This window comes from Suillus bovinus (genome assembly GCF_016758785.1).
Source record: "Suillus bovinus strain UH-Sbo-P2 chromosome Unknown EDB93scaffold_44, whole genome shotgun sequence".
Lineage (NCBI taxonomy): Eukaryota > Fungi > Basidiomycota > Agaricomycetes > Boletales > Suillaceae > Suillus > Suillus bovinus.
The window spans coordinates 195,597-212,716 of NW_024542100.1; the positions used below are offsets into that span (position 1 = coordinate 195,597).

General features: G+C 45.0%; 4 protein-coding genes across 4 annotated transcripts; 1 reads left to right on the top strand and 3 right to left on the bottom strand.

Annotated features, from left to right (window-relative positions):
* Window positions 1–3,396: 3,396 nt before the first annotated feature.
* EDB93DRAFT_1061001 (uncharacterized protein) lies at window positions 3,397–3,879 on the top strand (the record flags this gene model as incomplete). Its single annotated transcript, XM_041444826.1, has 1 exon — window positions 3,397–3,879. A coding segment is annotated over one exon (483 nt), but the record flags the coding sequence as incomplete, so codon positions are not given.
* Window positions 3,880–8,534: 4,655 nt separating this feature from the next.
* EDB93DRAFT_1088702 (uncharacterized protein) lies at window positions 8,535–9,154 on the bottom strand (the record flags this gene model as incomplete). The annotated part of the gene is made up of 3 exons (XM_041446157.1): window positions 8,535–8,685; window positions 8,747–8,913; window positions 8,975–9,154. The coding sequence occupies 3 exons, from the start codon at window positions 9,152–9,154 to the stop codon at window positions 8,535–8,537; spliced, it is 498 nt and encodes a 165-aa protein (XP_041305860.1).
* A 2,337-nt stretch (window positions 9,155–11,491) lies between these two features.
* EDB93DRAFT_1252250 (uncharacterized protein) lies at window positions 11,492–12,081 on the bottom strand (the record flags this gene model as incomplete). The annotated part of the gene is made up of 2 exons (XM_041453262.1): window positions 11,492–11,649; window positions 11,712–12,081. The coding sequence occupies 2 exons, from the start codon at window positions 12,079–12,081 to the stop codon at window positions 11,492–11,494; spliced, it is 528 nt and encodes a 175-aa protein (XP_041305861.1).
* A 120-nt stretch (window positions 12,082–12,201) lies between these two features.
* On the bottom strand, window positions 12,202–15,794 carry EDB93DRAFT_1252251 (uncharacterized protein; the record flags this gene model as incomplete). The annotated part of the gene is made up of 8 exons (XM_041453263.1): window positions 12,202–12,520; window positions 12,581–12,881; window positions 14,619–14,769; window positions 14,820–14,996; window positions 15,047–15,142; window positions 15,200–15,487; window positions 15,537–15,685; window positions 15,764–15,794. The coding sequence occupies 8 exons, from the start codon at window positions 15,792–15,794 to the stop codon at window positions 12,202–12,204; spliced, it is 1,512 nt and encodes a 503-aa protein (XP_041305862.1).
* Between the last annotated feature and the right edge of the window lie 1,326 nt (window positions 15,795–17,120).

Sequence of the window (17,120 nt, forward strand, 5' to 3'; positions counted from 1 at the left end):
TTCAATGTTCATAGCTCACCTTTGATATATGCATTTCGCAGCATGACCTTCTAATCGACGAATGCATCTGGTGATGAACACAGACAAATGGCCTGGCTGATGAGGATGTCTGCCTTGCCGAGTATAGCTGTATTATGTTGAGTAGAATTCCAAAGTTTGCTCCATGAGATGTACCCAATAATGACAGGGTCTTTCCAATGCCCAGCTTACCACAAACAAGTGAAAGGTGTCCTTCGGGGAATTTCAGGACAAGATCAACAAGCATGAACTTGTGGTGGGGTGTATGGTGAGACAGTGATCAATGGATCGCGAAAAATCACAAGTTCCAGGAGATATGGTGTTGATAGGTTGGAACATTGTGGAGTCAGGACGAGGAACAAATATTCAGTGTAGTTTAGTTGAATACGCCACAGCTGGGCCTGCTTACGGTATTTACCGAAACCTTGTTTTGTGCTGATGGGCACCCGATCGACCAATATCTGATATCTTGCTGAGTCATGCGGACATACTTAGTTTACAGTGAGAGGTAAATTGGAGGATGGGTAGATGAGCATTCTGCAGTGCATGCAGGATCGGTTTGATCGTAAATAATCGTGAACAGGTACCAGTGTATGTAAGGCAGCAGCAGCGGCATTAATAGAGCAGCCAGACAAGGCTTAATGGTGGTAGTCTAAGTATGTAGCAAGTTGAAGTTGAAAACTAGATGTGTTGGTGGTGGTGATATGCTACAATATGGTATATGATTCGGAACACAGTGGGGGTAAGGCATGAAATGAAGATCATGATAGCATCTCAGTCATATCTAGAAAAGTTCGTTCAAATTGGTGAAACGAAAGTCATAGCACTCACGCAAAACAACAATTTAACTTTATTTGCGACGTGGAGGACCATGTCCTTGATCAACGCACTTTGGGGCAGCAGGGGCAGTGGGGCGACCAATTTGTCAGGGCACTGGATAAATTTGGTAAACAACCGGCAGCAGTAAACTGACCGCCTTACTGAATCTAGCCAGAAATCCACCTGTGTCTGAAGCAATACTTATATATGTACGTGCCGCTGATCATGAAAGTTGTGACCTACCAAGACTTTTCTTCCTTTCAAGGGCAGCGGCCCCATCATAGCCGTTTGTGCTAAGTGTGACATCTCATGTAGAATGTGGGGTGGGAGCTTGACACGGCAGTAACGTAAATCACCCAAAGTAGAATAATTGAGGGAATAGCCACTGGAATAATTGATCGATTGTATCACGATAGCAAATAAGGACTAACAACTAAAATTAACTCAGGTTTTCCCGAAAACATTTTCTCCCACCTGAAGACCTGTTGCTCTGATACTCTCTGTATTTTGTCCAGCCACAGCCAAGTGTAGAATCTGGCCTACGAGGACCTTGCTTTCTCATACGCTTGTGAAGGTGAGGTCATCAGGCTTTTTGCCACCATGGGAGATCTGACTCACCTGATCTCTATCTAGGAATGATGGTAAGTGTTCCTTCCCTTACCTCTTTCACCCCAAGCTGAACATGAGAATTGTGGTTCATATATTGTCCATCAGGCTCTCCATTGATTTTGGTCTGTACTATTCAACGTCATAGGGTGTAACACATGGAAGCTTTAGAGATGAGAAGGGAGCATGAGCAGATGAGAGATGGCAATGGGGACTTAGGCGTGAGGGGGTGAGTATGTCCTCTGTTCAGACTAATGTTTGTCTGATGTATCCGTTATTGATTCAGCAGAGCCTGGCCTTTCCACGAATAGACAATGATGGGTGCAACTGGGTGGTCCCAGTACCTGCTGTAGAAAGCTGATTTCTGCTGGGCTCAGCAGAAATTGTACTACCTAGACAACAAATATTTAGGTAGATCTTAGCACGACCTATGCTGCTATACTTGCAGAGCAAGTGCGTTCGATCCTAAAGGGATTGCTAATTGGTATTAGTAGTAAAAATGTGTCAGTAATGCAAATAACAAAATGTCTGATGGTGCGAAACGATGTCCGAAGGTAATCCGATGATGTCTGAAGGTACTTATCCAATGTCCGAAGCCAAAGTGCGATGTCCGAGATTTCGGACTTTCGGACTTCACGATAATAGGTCGGAAACTTTATAACGAGTGTCGGATTGCGAGTGGTATGCGCAAGTATAACAAGTGACGGAGTATGACGGTGAACAAATGGTAATATTTCATAATGCAACTAAGAACTACGAGAATATTCTGGGTGATCTGCAGAGTCGGGAAACGGCTCCTAACTACTGGATGATGATTGCTACAGGTCACTACAGAGTATTTAAGTAAGTAAGTAGAAATTCAGAAAACTACAGGTGAAGATAGTAGCGATATATTTTGGGTCCGATGTCCTATGTAATAAGACATGAGGTGCTGCGGACATGTAATAACACAGTCCGAATGTCAGAAAATGTGCATGGAAATAACTACGCACCTAGTGAGGCTAGTTCGGATGGACAAGACATGGGATGGACAAGTGCGCGCGAAGTGCAATCGGCCAATGCGATGTCCGAAGGTCCGATGCGCCGGATCCGATATGGAGTGGCTCGGACATGTGCGCATATGTTTCGGGTGTTGATGTGAGTATGGAAATACGTGGTTTTGAGCCCAACGCCGCGACCATCGCTACATCTCCTAGGGACTCAAATACTGACTGTCCTCAGGTGCATCAGACATGTGCACATATGTTTCGGGTGTTGACATGAGTATGGAAATATGTGGTTTTGAGCCCAACACCGCGACCATCGCTACAGCGTGCCTCGAAAGCCTAGGGCGGGTGTCAACGCTAAGGGGAAAGAAAAAGCAAGTCCGGAGCAGTCGCAAGATACACCAATATCAAAGCAGTCGCGCAAGACGAGGTCGTTTAATTTTGGCACTTATAAGTTTCATGCACTGGGAGATTATGTGACTTCCATCCGTTACTTTGGAACAACAGACTCATATAGTACTGAACCAGTAAGTCATAGCCCGCTCCTCATACCTGTCCTAACTCAATTTTTACAAGGGAGAGTTAGAGTATGCCGAAAGGCAGATACTGCCGTACCAATCGAAGGATGTTTGTTCGCCAGTTGACTCAGATCGAGCACCACCAAGCACGACTATGTCACATTAAGCAATGTCAGTAGCAAGCCTCTCGTTCAGAGGGGAATGAAGCCATCTTCGATCCCAAGCTTCACCACCATATTGGCCAAAGTGAGAAGATATACGATGATTTTGGTCAATACCTCCGCGACCACACAAAGGATCTGGCTATAAAGATAATAAACATTTATTGCATCGTACCACTGTCATTCTCATATATGACTCAGGACTTCCTACCTTGGTTGAAAGACCATATCTTGGATCGTCTCGAGCCACTGGAGAAATCAGCACGCATTGCCAATGAACGGGATTCAATTATCTTCAAATGCAACCGGATTTACCACCACAACATTGTAAGATTTAACTACACTACATATGATGTTCGGAGGGATCAGGATGTCATAAATCTGAAGACTCCCCATTGTAACATCATGCTTCTCAAACACCATGACAATGACTACGACGGCAAATTCCAGTATGCTAAAGTTCTTGGAATTCACCACATGAATGTCATCTGTGCAGGGAATGTGTATGAATCCCGCCGATTAGAGTTTCTCTATGTTCGGTGGTATGAACCAGTACAAAGCCACTCATGGGAGACATGCACCTTAGGCCACGTTTGTTTCATGCCTCTAGCAAATCAGAACACATTTGACTTCGTAGACCCAGGAGTTGTCCTCCAGTCATGTCATATCATACCGGCTTTCTCTCGAGGCAAGCACAATCCCAGTGAATGCGGAATTTCAGCTGTCGCAGGGGACAAACATGACTGGCTTGAGTATTATGTCAATAGGTGAGCTTATTCTATATATATGATCACTATTACTACAACCCAACAATTTAGCTTTGCTGACCAAGATGCTCTTATGCGCTTCCATTATGGCCTTGGCATAGGGCACGTGTATTCTCATGAAGCGAAGATCCCAGAACATGCACCAAATACAGCAACATTGGCGGAAAGTGAACATTCGGGAAGGGAGGGCACTGTGGAAACCACCAACTGGCCAGTTTCTGCAGAAAATGATGAAGAGGGTGAGGACGATGAAGAGGGTGACTATGTTGGTGTCGAGGAGCTGAATGCCTTCGAACAAGAATGAAATGGAAGTACGGCGTCACTTGTTGAGGCGCTCAATGATATGTTTACTCACCACGTGTTCAATTATGAAAACTGATACTGCATATTAGAACTGCTGCCAGTCACTGGACGCGATCACAATTCCTGGTTAGTCATCGCTAGCGCAAGCTTGACTGGCGTAATTACACAATTTATACATGGCCAATTACCATTTTGTCCTTCTGAACAGAAAGTTCGTCGTATCTTCATTTCCGGCTTGCAATTCAATCATTTCATTTCCGGCTGGTCATTGCCAATTCCTGGCTATGATGACTGGCCATTACATGTCCCTAGCCATTACTCAAGTCCCTGGCCATTACCTCTCCCTGGCTATCGCCAATCATGATTGCCAATCATCGGCCATCGCAAGCATTTCTAGCACTTAGCTATCCATTATGAATTTGTCATCTCAATTCCTCTAACTTGACATTCCTCCCGCCTCATTCTTTCAAACAATGCAAGGTGAGCTGACATGAGATCAATACTGTTGCATTCATTTCTTGACTGAAAATAGTCCGACATCTGTTCCAACTTATCTCTACCATCCTAAAGAGAATAAAGTTTCAAGGATCCTTCAGTTATCTGTATGTGCACTTTGTATTGTGTGTATCATCTACTGATGCCTTTCGTCCAGGGCAAACAAGTTTGACATTGTCTCTCAAGCATTATTTCCTTCTCACTTGTAGCATTAGCATCCATTTGTTGGATTTAAGGAGCACTTTCATCTCCTAGGATATTTGGCAATCAACCAAGAGCTCTTACCCATCTATGTAAGTCACACTTGAGTCAACTGTGTCGTCTTATTGTATTTGTTTGTAGCATCTGAGTGCAAGCTACTCATTTGTCAACTCCAAACATGATGTTTTAGAAATAGTGGGCATCTTGGCCATTCCCCACAATGGGGCGATAACATTTTCTGAAGTATCCCAAAAGCGGGGGGTGAGATTCTCGCTATATTGTAAATTAATCACTGAAAGACTGAACATAGACCTACAATGGCGCATTTATGCTGGCAATCAACAGCGAATTTTCTCGGCCAAATGTGTTAGGGAACCCAGCCTTGTGTGGCCCATGAGTGTTGCTTCTGGTGCAGTGTGCTGTGGATTGACTTTGCTTGCTCTTAGATTACCACCCTAAATGATTGCGTTCACTTCAACCAGTCGCAATTCCCAGACCGATTTCCCCCTCCCGCCATAGTTGAGGCTATGCCATTTTTGCATGGATTCATGCCACTCGCCCTTCCTGCCACCATCAAAGCAATACCTTTTCCGCAGGTATCACAACTTTCCGCACCTCCTGCCACAGACCAAGAGTTTGAACCTGCATTTTCATCATCCATCCCTCCATCAGCTGATGCAAGCTGGGACGACTACAATTACAATTATTTCAGGACTGTGACTGGATCGGAAAATTCAATTGCCAGTGGTCACCACTCGATGGTCACTAGTGCACTGGTCAGCAATGCCCATCTCCCTCCTCCAACGTTAGTGTTCCATGAACACATCATCTGGAAAGGTGAGGATACTGTGCTCGATTCCGATTTCAAGTCGGACATCACTGACTCACTTCGATGCACTCATTGGAATTGGCCATTGTTCTTGACTAAGTGTTTGTACCTCAGAAGCCTTTGGATTGGACTAGCAAACCCATGGGATCTTCCTGAAAAATATTTCAGAATACTCATTATGAACTGCTTCTTAACAGCGTTAGATCTCTGCAAGACAACAATACAGGAATTGCACGATTGCCCTCATGAGTTTCCTTCAAGTCTACAATCCCCTAACTAAGAGCGTTACCAGTTATTGTCACAAGCAACTTGGGAAAATTCAAGACATCTGTTGGATGGGAAACCCTTCGACTGACCATACACTTTTCTTGTGCCCTTTCCCTTGCCTTCACTCACTCTTAGCATTGTGAATAGTTCTCGACTCACCTCACAAACAGAACTTCCGAAATGCGGAAGATTATTTGAGGGTGCATTGTGTTCCACACAGGATTTTCAGGCAACACGGAAGATGAGAAGAATGCTAGGGTCGATTACTTTTATGACCTTCTTAGTTCCGATCAACGTGAAGAGGTGAGAGGCTGGGACTACATATTTGACTTCATGGCTTATCATACTCTAGGTCCAACACGGTATCATGGAAATAGCGGAGCTCCAGATGTTTGTCGAGCTCTTGTGATTTTCACTGCTCCAACCCACAAATGGCTTGACCAAGGATAATGGCTGCAGAAGAATTGCAGATTTATTTCCTGAAGAAGTCCGAAGCAACAAAGTTCTCGGAATAGGCGTGATGGTCACTCTAATGACCTTAGTAAGTTTTCTTCGTCTTTTGCTTATAGCAATACTCAAAGTTTACTGTTGTATCAGATATACCAGACACTTCACCAGTGGCGCACACCTAAAGCTAAGGGCCGTCAACACACTAGGACATACAGTGTCATGATGTACGCACTTAGAGGGATGTACAACAACCTGGACCAGTTTCCCAGATTCAGGAACGCAGTGGGGAGGTTGCCTTTCTTAAGGTCAGTGTCCCCTCAAACAACTCTTGTCCTTGCTTACCATGCATAATTTGCGTTCAGTGCTGTGAATGTCTTCCTGATGGAATCTAAGAATCCCTGCCCTAAAACCCACATGGGTGTGCCACCAAAACTGCTCGAAGATATTGAACCTATTGCCAAAATTGACCATCATCTTCTCAGTCTTCCAAATGCAGCATTCATTTCCATTCGCTCACAAAGAGATGATCTGCAGGCATGCAGTTCGTGCTTCGAATGATGTAATTTAAAACAGAATATCATTCCTGTTTGTTTATGCTACATGTTGATATCTTAAAGGACACCTTCATGAACAAGCTTACATGCGGACAGTGGTTTGACTACTCAATATTTGTGTATAAGACTATGGAGTCCATACACTGGGTGTTACCATGAATGTGCACTGATAAGCCTTGTCTCAATCAACTCTCCGCTCAACAGATGATGACTATATCAGCTGGATCCACCACACTCAAGATAGCCTGACCTGTGTGGGTGCGAATGGGCCTTTAAAGTACTCACGGTGTAGCGATGGTCGCGGTGTTGGGCTCAAAACCACATATTTCCATACTCATGTCAACACCCGAAACATATGTGCACATGTCTGATGCACCTGAGGACAGTCAGTATTTGAGTCCCTAGGAGATGTAGCGATGGTCGCGGCGTTGGGCTCAAAACCACGTATTTCCATACTCACATCAACACCCGAAACATATGCGCACATGTCCGAGCCACTCCATATCGGATCCGGCGCATCGGACCTTCGGACATCGCATTGGCCGATTGCACTTCGCGCGCACTTGTCCATCCCATGTCTTGTCCATCCGAACTAGCCTCACTAGGTGCGTAGTTATTTCCATGCACATTTTCTGACATTCGGACTGTGTTATTACATGTCCGCAGCACCTCATGTCTTATTACATAGGACATCGGACCCGAAATATATCGCTACTATCTTCACCTGTAGTTTTCTGAATTTCTACTTACTTACTTAAATACTCTGTAGTGACCTGTAGCAATCATCATCCAGTAGTTAGGAGCCGTTTCCCGACTCTGCAGATCACCCAGAATATTCTCGTAGTTCTTAGTTGCATTATGAAATATTACCATTTGTTCACCGTCATACTCCGTCACTTGTTATACTTGCGCATACCACTCGCAATCCGACACTCGTTATAAAGTTTCCGACCTATTATCGTGAAGTCCGAAAGTCCGAAATCTCGGACATCGCACTTTGGCTTCGGACATTGGATAAGTACCTTCAGACATCATCGGATTACCTTCGGACATCGTTTCGCACCATCAGACATTTTGTTATTTGCATTACTGACACATTTTTACTACTAATACCAATTAGCAATCCCTTTAGGATCGAACGCACTTGCTCTGCAAGTATAGCAGCATAGGTCGTGCTAAGATCTACCTAAATATTTGTTGTCTAGGTAGTACAATTTCTGCTGAGCCCAGCAGAAATCAGCTTTCTACAGCGCCTTCCATAGTAGTATTTGCCTGATCTTTCTCTGACCGTTTAGCCGCTTCCTTTGCCTGCCTACGATACCATGCATTAACTTCACGGTCGAGTTCCTGGGTGTGGTAAGCAGTGCACACATTTGCCTTGAGCTGACGAAATTGTTCACCAAGATCAGTCATTTGTTAGTTGAGGATCTCTAGGGTGAGGTCGGAATGCATCCGAAGCTTTGCAAGCCCATGCCAATGGACCATAGTGAAAAGGAGATTCATGACAATCTTGTTGTGATGGTCGGGGAGTAGTCCATTGAAAACAGGGATAGCACACTTTTACAAGATTAGTTCACGAAGACCTAAATTAAGTGTCGCACGTACTTGAAGAAGATCTTCAAAATTTTGTGTGGCCATGTTCGACATTTCTGAAGTATTTGCAGAGAATCGCCTGATGGTCGCTCGTCCAAAAGGGGGGACCTGTCTATACCTTTCAAAGTTAGATGATTGTTAGCCCATTGAAGAATGCATCAGATGAATGTTCAGCAAACCTCCTGTCAAGCTCGTGTATCAGATCCTTGTTTGAAGAATGAAGGATTCTTAATAAATGAACTAAAAGCATGCACCAGACCCCAAGCTCAAACTCATGCAAAAGATCAACGACCAGCACAATAAACACATTGAATCCAAAAGTATGAAGGTGGTCAGAAAACATGTTCTAATTAAGACTTAGTCGAAGCCAGAAAGGGAGCTAGTAGCATACTCATGGAGGTTGGTACCCATGAATCAGGTTTGAGAAGCAACTCCACCGCTGTGCTGTCAACACCATGGTTCTTCTCGTATATCAAGCTACATGCTGTGGAAACCACCTGAGTCCTTGAGGCATCGGACCGCGCAAGAGTCGTACATTGTTGCCTGTCACTGTTACAAGAACATCTAGACACTTGGGCCCCTACCATTTTTCTCCTCATCCTCCTCATCTCAGCCCTTGCATCACACCCTTACCCCGACCTCGCCCTTGTTATCCTCGTCATCCTCGCATTCCCCTTCGCTCTCTACCTGTCGCTTCAACAGAGCCAGTACATCTGGCCGGACCCTTTCTCTGACAAAGCATACCCATGCTCTGTTCCACCCCCTGACTAATCCTGTGGATAGTCCCCTTTGCCCTTACCGTCCGGATGGTAACCTATGATACAATGCACACTGCATCCCCTTTGCCCATTTCCCTTTCTTGATCTGTGACTCAGTGCACAGTCACACATGTGTACTTATATTTAGTTCCGCAGTTGCATGATCGTGCCCCTGCGCGTTTCACTTCTCATTTTGTTCTTTGACTTATTTCTTATCTGCACATTCAGGCTCGCCAGTGACTCACCTCGAACGTGCCTTCCTTTTATGGTCTTACCCTTTCCCGGTTCCCTCTTCTGGTAGTACAAGTTATCATCCACTAATACACCACCTGTCCTCTATATAAACTCGCTACCATGTACTGTATTCCTTAACTTGAATCTACTTGGTTCTTGACCTCCTACTCTCACAAGAGTGATCCTTTCTGCCTAGCCAGCAGTCTATATTCTATCTTCTTATCTGCTCATCATGGATAAGTCTTTAGTCTCAATCTTTACTCATCGACTTTGTCGATGAGCAAAGCCCCTGTTAACTAGTCGGACTTCTGTCCTTCTAATTAATGACGATCTTACAATTAACCTTCGGGTGTCATAAGTCTTGGCAGATACGCTTATTGTCGAGCACCCCACTTGACATAAGCTACCCGATTTGGACATAGGCATCAAATCTTACTTGCCGGAACCCTGCCAAGTAAGACCCCTAACCTTAGGCTAGCCCAAGGACGTCCTCGACTGTTGACGACACACGCTCTGTTTGAGCATCACCAACAGATACCATCCAAGTTGTAACAGTCACAACTCATTCCTAGGTTGTGAAGTCGTCCTGTCGGTATGAGACAATGCGGGCAAGGGCAACCTCCCAGCTGCTGAATAGTCACGACAAGAACCCTGGATTTTGTGAGTTACAATATCTCGCTTATAGTATTGACAACAGACTTCTCAGGATAGTCCGCGAAATATGTAAATATTTGCGGGTAGAACCTCTGTTTGACGCTGTCGCAACAGGTAATTACAATTCCATGTTCATAACTGTCTAAAAACTCAGCATCAAGTAGGATCCTCCATTGAGCTTGGAATAACTCGCGGTAGCAATGGGTTGTGCATTCACAACCGACTCCCTTGCCCTCGGTGTAAGAACATGCAAAATCTTTGAACGAGTCCGGAAGCTGCCAGACATAAGCTTCAATGCAGAGGAGGATAGCTAACTTCATACCTTTTGAAAGTATGCGACATGGTTGGCCAGATTGCAAGATGGTTTACACCGGCGGTACTTGGATTCATTTCTGAAGTACATATATACTGGCCATAGTTTCATATTACCGAAAGTCGTCAGGTGCGTTGCATCTGACCAGAACATTAGTGCGACAACTACGTGAGGTAAATGACATCCTGTGTTATGACTTGGATGGTATCTGTTGGCAATGCTCAAACAGAGCGTGTGTCATCAACGGTCGAGGATGTCCTTGGGCTAGCCCAAGGTTAGGGGTCTTACTTGGTGAGGCTTCGGCAAGTAAGATTTGACGCCTATGTCCAAATTGGGTAGCTTATGTCAAGCGGGTGCTAGACGATAAGCGGTATCTGCCAAGGCTTACGACACCCGAAGGTTAATCGTAAGATCGTTGTTAATTAGAAGGACAGAAATCCGACTAATTAATAAAGGGGCTTTGCTCGTCGACGAAGTCGATGAGTACAGATCGAGACTAAAGACTTATCCGTGAAGAGTGAATAAGAAGATAGAATATAGACTGCTGGCTAGGCAGAAAGGATCACTCTGATGAGAGTAGGAGGTCAAGAACCAAGTAGATTCAAGTTAAGGAATACAGTACATGGTAGCGAGTTTATATAGAGGACAGGAAGTGTATTAGTGGATGATAACTCGTACTACCAAGAGAGGTAAGCGGTAAAGGGTAAGACTATAAAAGGAAAGCACGTTCAAGGTAAGACACGAGTGATCCTGAACATGCTGATAAGAAAGTGAGTCAACGATCAAAATAAGAAGTGAAACACGCAGGGGCACGATCGTGCAACTGCGGAGCTAAGTATAAGTATACATGCGCGACTGCACACTGAGTCATAGATCAAGAAAGGGAACTGGGTAGAGGAAACGCAGCATGCGTCGTATCATAGGTTACCGTCCGGATGGTAAGGGCAAAGGGACTGTCCACAGGATCAGTCAGGTGGTGGGACGGAGCATGGGTATGCTTCGTCAGCAAAAGGGTCCAGCCAGATGTACTGGCTCTGTTGAAGCGACAGGTAGAGGGCGAAAGGAAATGCAAGTATGATGAGGATAACAAGGGCGAGGTCGGGGTAAGGGTGTGATGCGAGGGCTGATACGAGGAGGATGAGGAGAAAAATGGTAGGGGCCCAAGCGTCTAGATGTTCTTGTAACATCCTGGCTCTCCAGGAGACTCCTGAAGTTTGCGGTGTGTATCCATGAAGGCCGGTGATGTATATAGCTCGCCTTGAATGTTTACTTCACGTTGAAGATGGGGGGCACTCCATCGCAGGTGATAAGGCTCATAATGAAAAAATTCATCATCCTGAGCGTTTGAGAGCTTTTCCCAAATGACAGAGACAAGAGGTCGATGGTAAAGATCTGTTGCGATATAGCGTCGAGCATCTGGATGAGCTGTGGTCCGTGAAAAAGGGACTTGAATTATCACTTCCATTTTACGCCAAGCCGCATCCTCGTCCTCCCATTCATCTCTGTCTTCATGAATGCTCGCACCCAACTGCAAGTTGTTCTGATCCCAGTGCATACTTCACACATCATCAGAATCAAAATCCATATTTCTGACGATGTTGATGAGTTCCTTGAAGCTTTGTTGCAATTTTTGAACACCGCCATTCCAGTACCAGTGACCAAGTTCAAAAGAGGATCAATTGGGGTATGGATGGTATGAAATGTCGTGAGGCTCGGCAGCGATGTCCAGCTCCGCTGAAGTATTAGCTGGGATAGAACTGATGTCCTGGAGTGTCACAACCTCTTCCAGGTCATGAGATGGGGGAGTCGCTGAGAAGAACTGGCGTACCAGCCCAAAAACATTCCTCACTGTACGGAAAGGAGGAGCCGGTAATGATGAAGGAGTCCTGCTGGATGCGTCAATAGAATTTGCAAGTGAGCTTGACTCCGGTTCTTGTACAGTCTGACTGAATGGTACACTTGGTGGGGGCTGTGGAAGCACATCATCACACTGCCTGCACCATAATGGTGTAGGAACACCAATATGTCATTTCCTCCGCTGCGCCAGTGATAACCCCTCCTCATCTATTTCCATAGATGCCGTGCTGAGAATGACATCACTTGCTGAAGCAGGTGGATTGTGCAATGAAGCATCACATGACACTTCCTGCATAGGGTGCATTTCTGGCGGAGTTGAATGAACATTAGATACATTTGATGTCTCATTGACCTTGCCGTAAGATGGCAATGGTACTTGTGGATGGTCAAACTGTGTGCTCGAGTGATGCCTGACACTGTCGTTATCTACACGGGATTGTTTTACAGACACCAAGAGACCTTTCGCTTTGGATAATGCTGAGAAAAGGTGTTTCTTGCCTTTCACACATGAACACTGGTGCCTGGTGTAGGCACTCTCCTGTATGAACTCCTGAGTACAAGTGCACCTGAAAGGGGTTGGACCTGACGATGAATTTGCCAGGTCTATGAAGAGAAGCTGGAAGGATGGAGAGGATTGAGCTCAGCACACTCAAAATCAGATGAAAGACCTCACTAAATGTGCAAAAAATGGAACAGACTCGGCGCCAATGATCATGGCCAATGGAATTACGTGAATCACTATTCTAGCACCAAGTTCCTACAAGGCACTTCTGGCGGAAGGATATACTAGTCCATGATGGGATTGATGATAGCAACCAAACGATTCATGGTATAACTAGAGGCCAAGCTTTGAAGTAGGAGAGGAAACACACTTTCGGCCCAATGCAACTGCCATCCTCACCTTCTTCTGTCATCACAGCCCCACCCAGCTATCATGAAGATGCTCAGAGGTTGGGTAAATTGATTGTGGAATCTAAGACTTGCCACTCATCCTTGCTACACTATGACAGTTTTTCCAAATCAATGGTTGATTGGTGTTGGTGAGATCCTCATTTGTGAATCCTCTAATGATGACACCACTTCAAAAAAAAAACAGGCCCACTGATGGAGAGGGCAAGGAGGTTCTGCCATCCAAGCTAGAGAAGCACCACAACAAATATGATTTTAGATACCCATGCTGCCTATGCGCTGACGGCAGTGGGAGGGGGGCGTACATAGAAGTGGCTGTATATCCTTGGTGGAATAAGACCATGAGGACCACTTATTGGAATATGAGATGTGCCTCTGATAGATGCGGATACGATGGTCAGTATTCTTTGCGGTCATGCTCATTTACTAGAACTCACATTGATCATCTTCCAGTAAAGATGGACATGTACTTCCTGCTGGCACCTTTGGTCGCTTACCAGTACCCATGAAGAGGTATGAACTTGTCGCAGTAACACTACAGTTTCACTAATGAGTAACAAAGGACGACCACCCTCTCCCGCTCAATTAGAATGGACCTTCCGGGAGCAGACAGAGTTGTTGAATGAGCTTGACTCATCTGTTGGCGATGGGATTTCTGTGAAGGACTTTCAAATTCTATTCAAGCATTGCAAAAAATGCATGCAAGTAGGAGAAAGGCCAGCAATGAATCACCATATCTGTTCTGGAGTGCAAAAGCGACGAAACCGATAATCATCAAGTTGTTACTTAGATTGTGACCCGAAGTTACCAGTGTATTACAGCTGCCTTTTCTATCATTTCTATGTACTACAGTAGTACTGACTTCCCTCACTTCATAATTATCTGCCTCGTGCTGCTTTAGACATGTTGATGAATCTGGTTCTTGATTGGACCTTGGTGATTGAGTCGATAGAAGATGTAGTCAGTCACATCAACACAAGCAAGAAGGACCACACTTTGAGCCACTTTCAAGTAGCCGTTTCCTTCTCTGTTGCAACACTGGGTGTGCAAGTTCGAGGGGCTCTAAAGGGTTGAGCTCACCCTTCGCCAGTGAAACACCGAAGTGCTGCAAAATTGGTGACAAGCCACTAGGCGCTGGAGCTTGTTTGCAGGACTCGATGACTTACACAGTCCGCAGTAAGCCCTACATGACAACATACATTAAAAGGGTGAATGGTCGACAATTTGAACACTACCCTGGGAGAGTTCGCAGCAAATTTTGCGACTTCGCTATACTGTCCAGTAGAGAATAATTGCTAGTACTGCTTGATGTAGATGTCATCCCACCAGAGAGATTTGCACGACTGGTGAGCTTGAAAGTGAGCTCTGTGTTATTGAGAGTAGTCAAAATATACGGAATGATGATCTGTTCATCAACGCTGACCGAAAGAACTTGACCCATCTTGTTGACACCATTGATACCGTTTGAAGCTTCATGCTTGACAGTGACAAAAATTGTGTTACCAGAGATGCGGCTCATGTACACACATGAGCCACTATCCAGGTCATACAGGTGAATGAAACCAGGAAAATGATGCCATGTTTCTTCGACACTTGCATTGCCACCGGGAAATCGTTGGTCACCTCAGGAGGGAAGTAGACATCTACTGCCTTCTTCACAAAGGCAGGATCAGGAGCTGTATGGTTGATTTTGATGTCATGAAGCTAGTGGGATATTGAGATTCCATATATTTCAGGGTCGCGAGAAAACAAACTTCGGTGCCAGTCGTTGTCCTGGCTGCAAACGCAAACAATTTGGTGGCATGTTGGTGTCTGTCAAATTTTAGCTCTGCAAAAGTAGCTACACGCCCCTGGATGAGTTGACTGACACCTCATTCACAACCATACAGATGCATTGCGCCCTTGACCTTGAAAGCCGAGAAATTCATTGTTTTGCCAGTGATGCCAATGAGAACCAGCCATTTCTTGTCCGGAGTCACACAATAGTTGATAAGTTGAGCATCAGCCAGTGTTGCATGTTGATCAAACACTTTCTGAGGTGGGGACGTCTGGTCTGAGATGTTCCAGTGGTACACAGCCGTGTCAGTGACCATACTGATGGTGATATCTGACACCCACTTCCAGAACACAATATCTTCTGCTTTGGCATGTGACTTGACCTTTTGCTTCATCTCAATGTTGAAATGTTCGGGCAGCTAGAGAAAGAGCTTTAAGTAATTCCATCCACTGTAATGCATGCATAACTGTACCCTTCAAGGCATAAAATTTGTTGTGAAGGCACATTATGGCAGGATCTGCGCTTATTGATCTTTGTAGGACATTGTTGGCATCCGCAAGGTCAATGGTGTTTGCTCCTTCATCTTCTCTCATACGCAAATGAAGTGGTCGAACTCCTGGGTCAAGGTTTATGAAGTGCGAGCTCATGCAGTCAGTTATCTCATTTAAAGCACAGCTGCACAAACAATACTCACCTGCAGCATTACAATAAAGCCCAGCGTGCATGGATGATCAAATCTCATTCTGCTAACAACAATGAGAAATAAGTTGTGCATGCCTTCAGGGATGCAGGGAAACTCACAGGCATCATACCAACCATGCCGTCGCCATTTGCCATCGGCATTGGTGGCAGGTGGTAGGGTTGATAATTGGGGCTTCAGCTTCTTGCTGCTCCTTGAGCCACAGATTTGCACCTGTGGTGATAGTCAGAAGACAAATAGCTGAACAATATCACTGATGAATCTGAACTCGACTTTCTCAATGAATGCAGCATGGAGTTGCTTCCAAACCCTTAGTACGAAGTGTCAGTTCAGGATTGACGCCTTGAAAAAATGAATGCACTAGGTATTTCCGTCCTTCTGGGCACTGTCTTGCAAGCCATTTGGAGGAAGTGAATAAGATCATCATGCATTCCAGCGTGAATCAATATTTCAATGACCTCGGCGAAGTTGGAGGGGTCCTTGGCCTTGATATACGAGTCTGAAGAAAATGATAAAACACGGCACGAGACATTCAACTTGAAATAACTACGAAGTCAGCATAAGATGATTGTAAGTATTATGTAATCAACTCACATGTGATCTCGGTCATCACCAAAACTTCGTCAAGATCTCAACCAACTTGTTCCAGTGGTGCGCATCGACGCCCACTTTGCTTAAGACCATACAAACTTTGATCGACTTGAAGCCAAGTGGCTGCCACAAGTTATTTATTGGTAAGTTTTCCGTTTAAATACGCGCCCTTGATATTTATGTGATGGATCTCTATATCCAGCCGAGCTGCGAGTTTGAGGACAATTCTGATGGGTGAAAAGGTGGCGACAGTTGCGTATGTGTCTCTCCCGGAACTTGAAAGTACCCTTGCACTAAAAGCTATGCCTTGTGGCAACAGTGTTTCCAGCTGCCTCCTTGGCGCAAAAAACCCACGTCGATCCAAAAATGTTAGCTCCAGGAGGTGGATCAACAAGTCTTTAGTTCGATACTCTGATTATAATGAGTTCAAGAGCTCCTGTTGTCACAGTCATCTTCTGCCACCAGTCAACCTAGATGAGTGGACGTAGAGGCCGGACCCTTCAAACGCAGACTGAGAGCTGTTTAGGTATGTGTAATTTTATTGCCTGTTTACCCGATTGACACTCGCTCTTGCAACTGAATTCATGCTGTCGTCTTCTTTCACTGACCCTCATTTTAGCCTCTCAATCTCACTCTCGGTACTAGCTCACCTGAACCTGTATAGACTAAATGATTCAGTCTGTTCACACTCGTGTATTGTCAGTTCTTTATATTATATGGTTATGAAATTCATTCTATTTCATTTATTGCATCACGATGA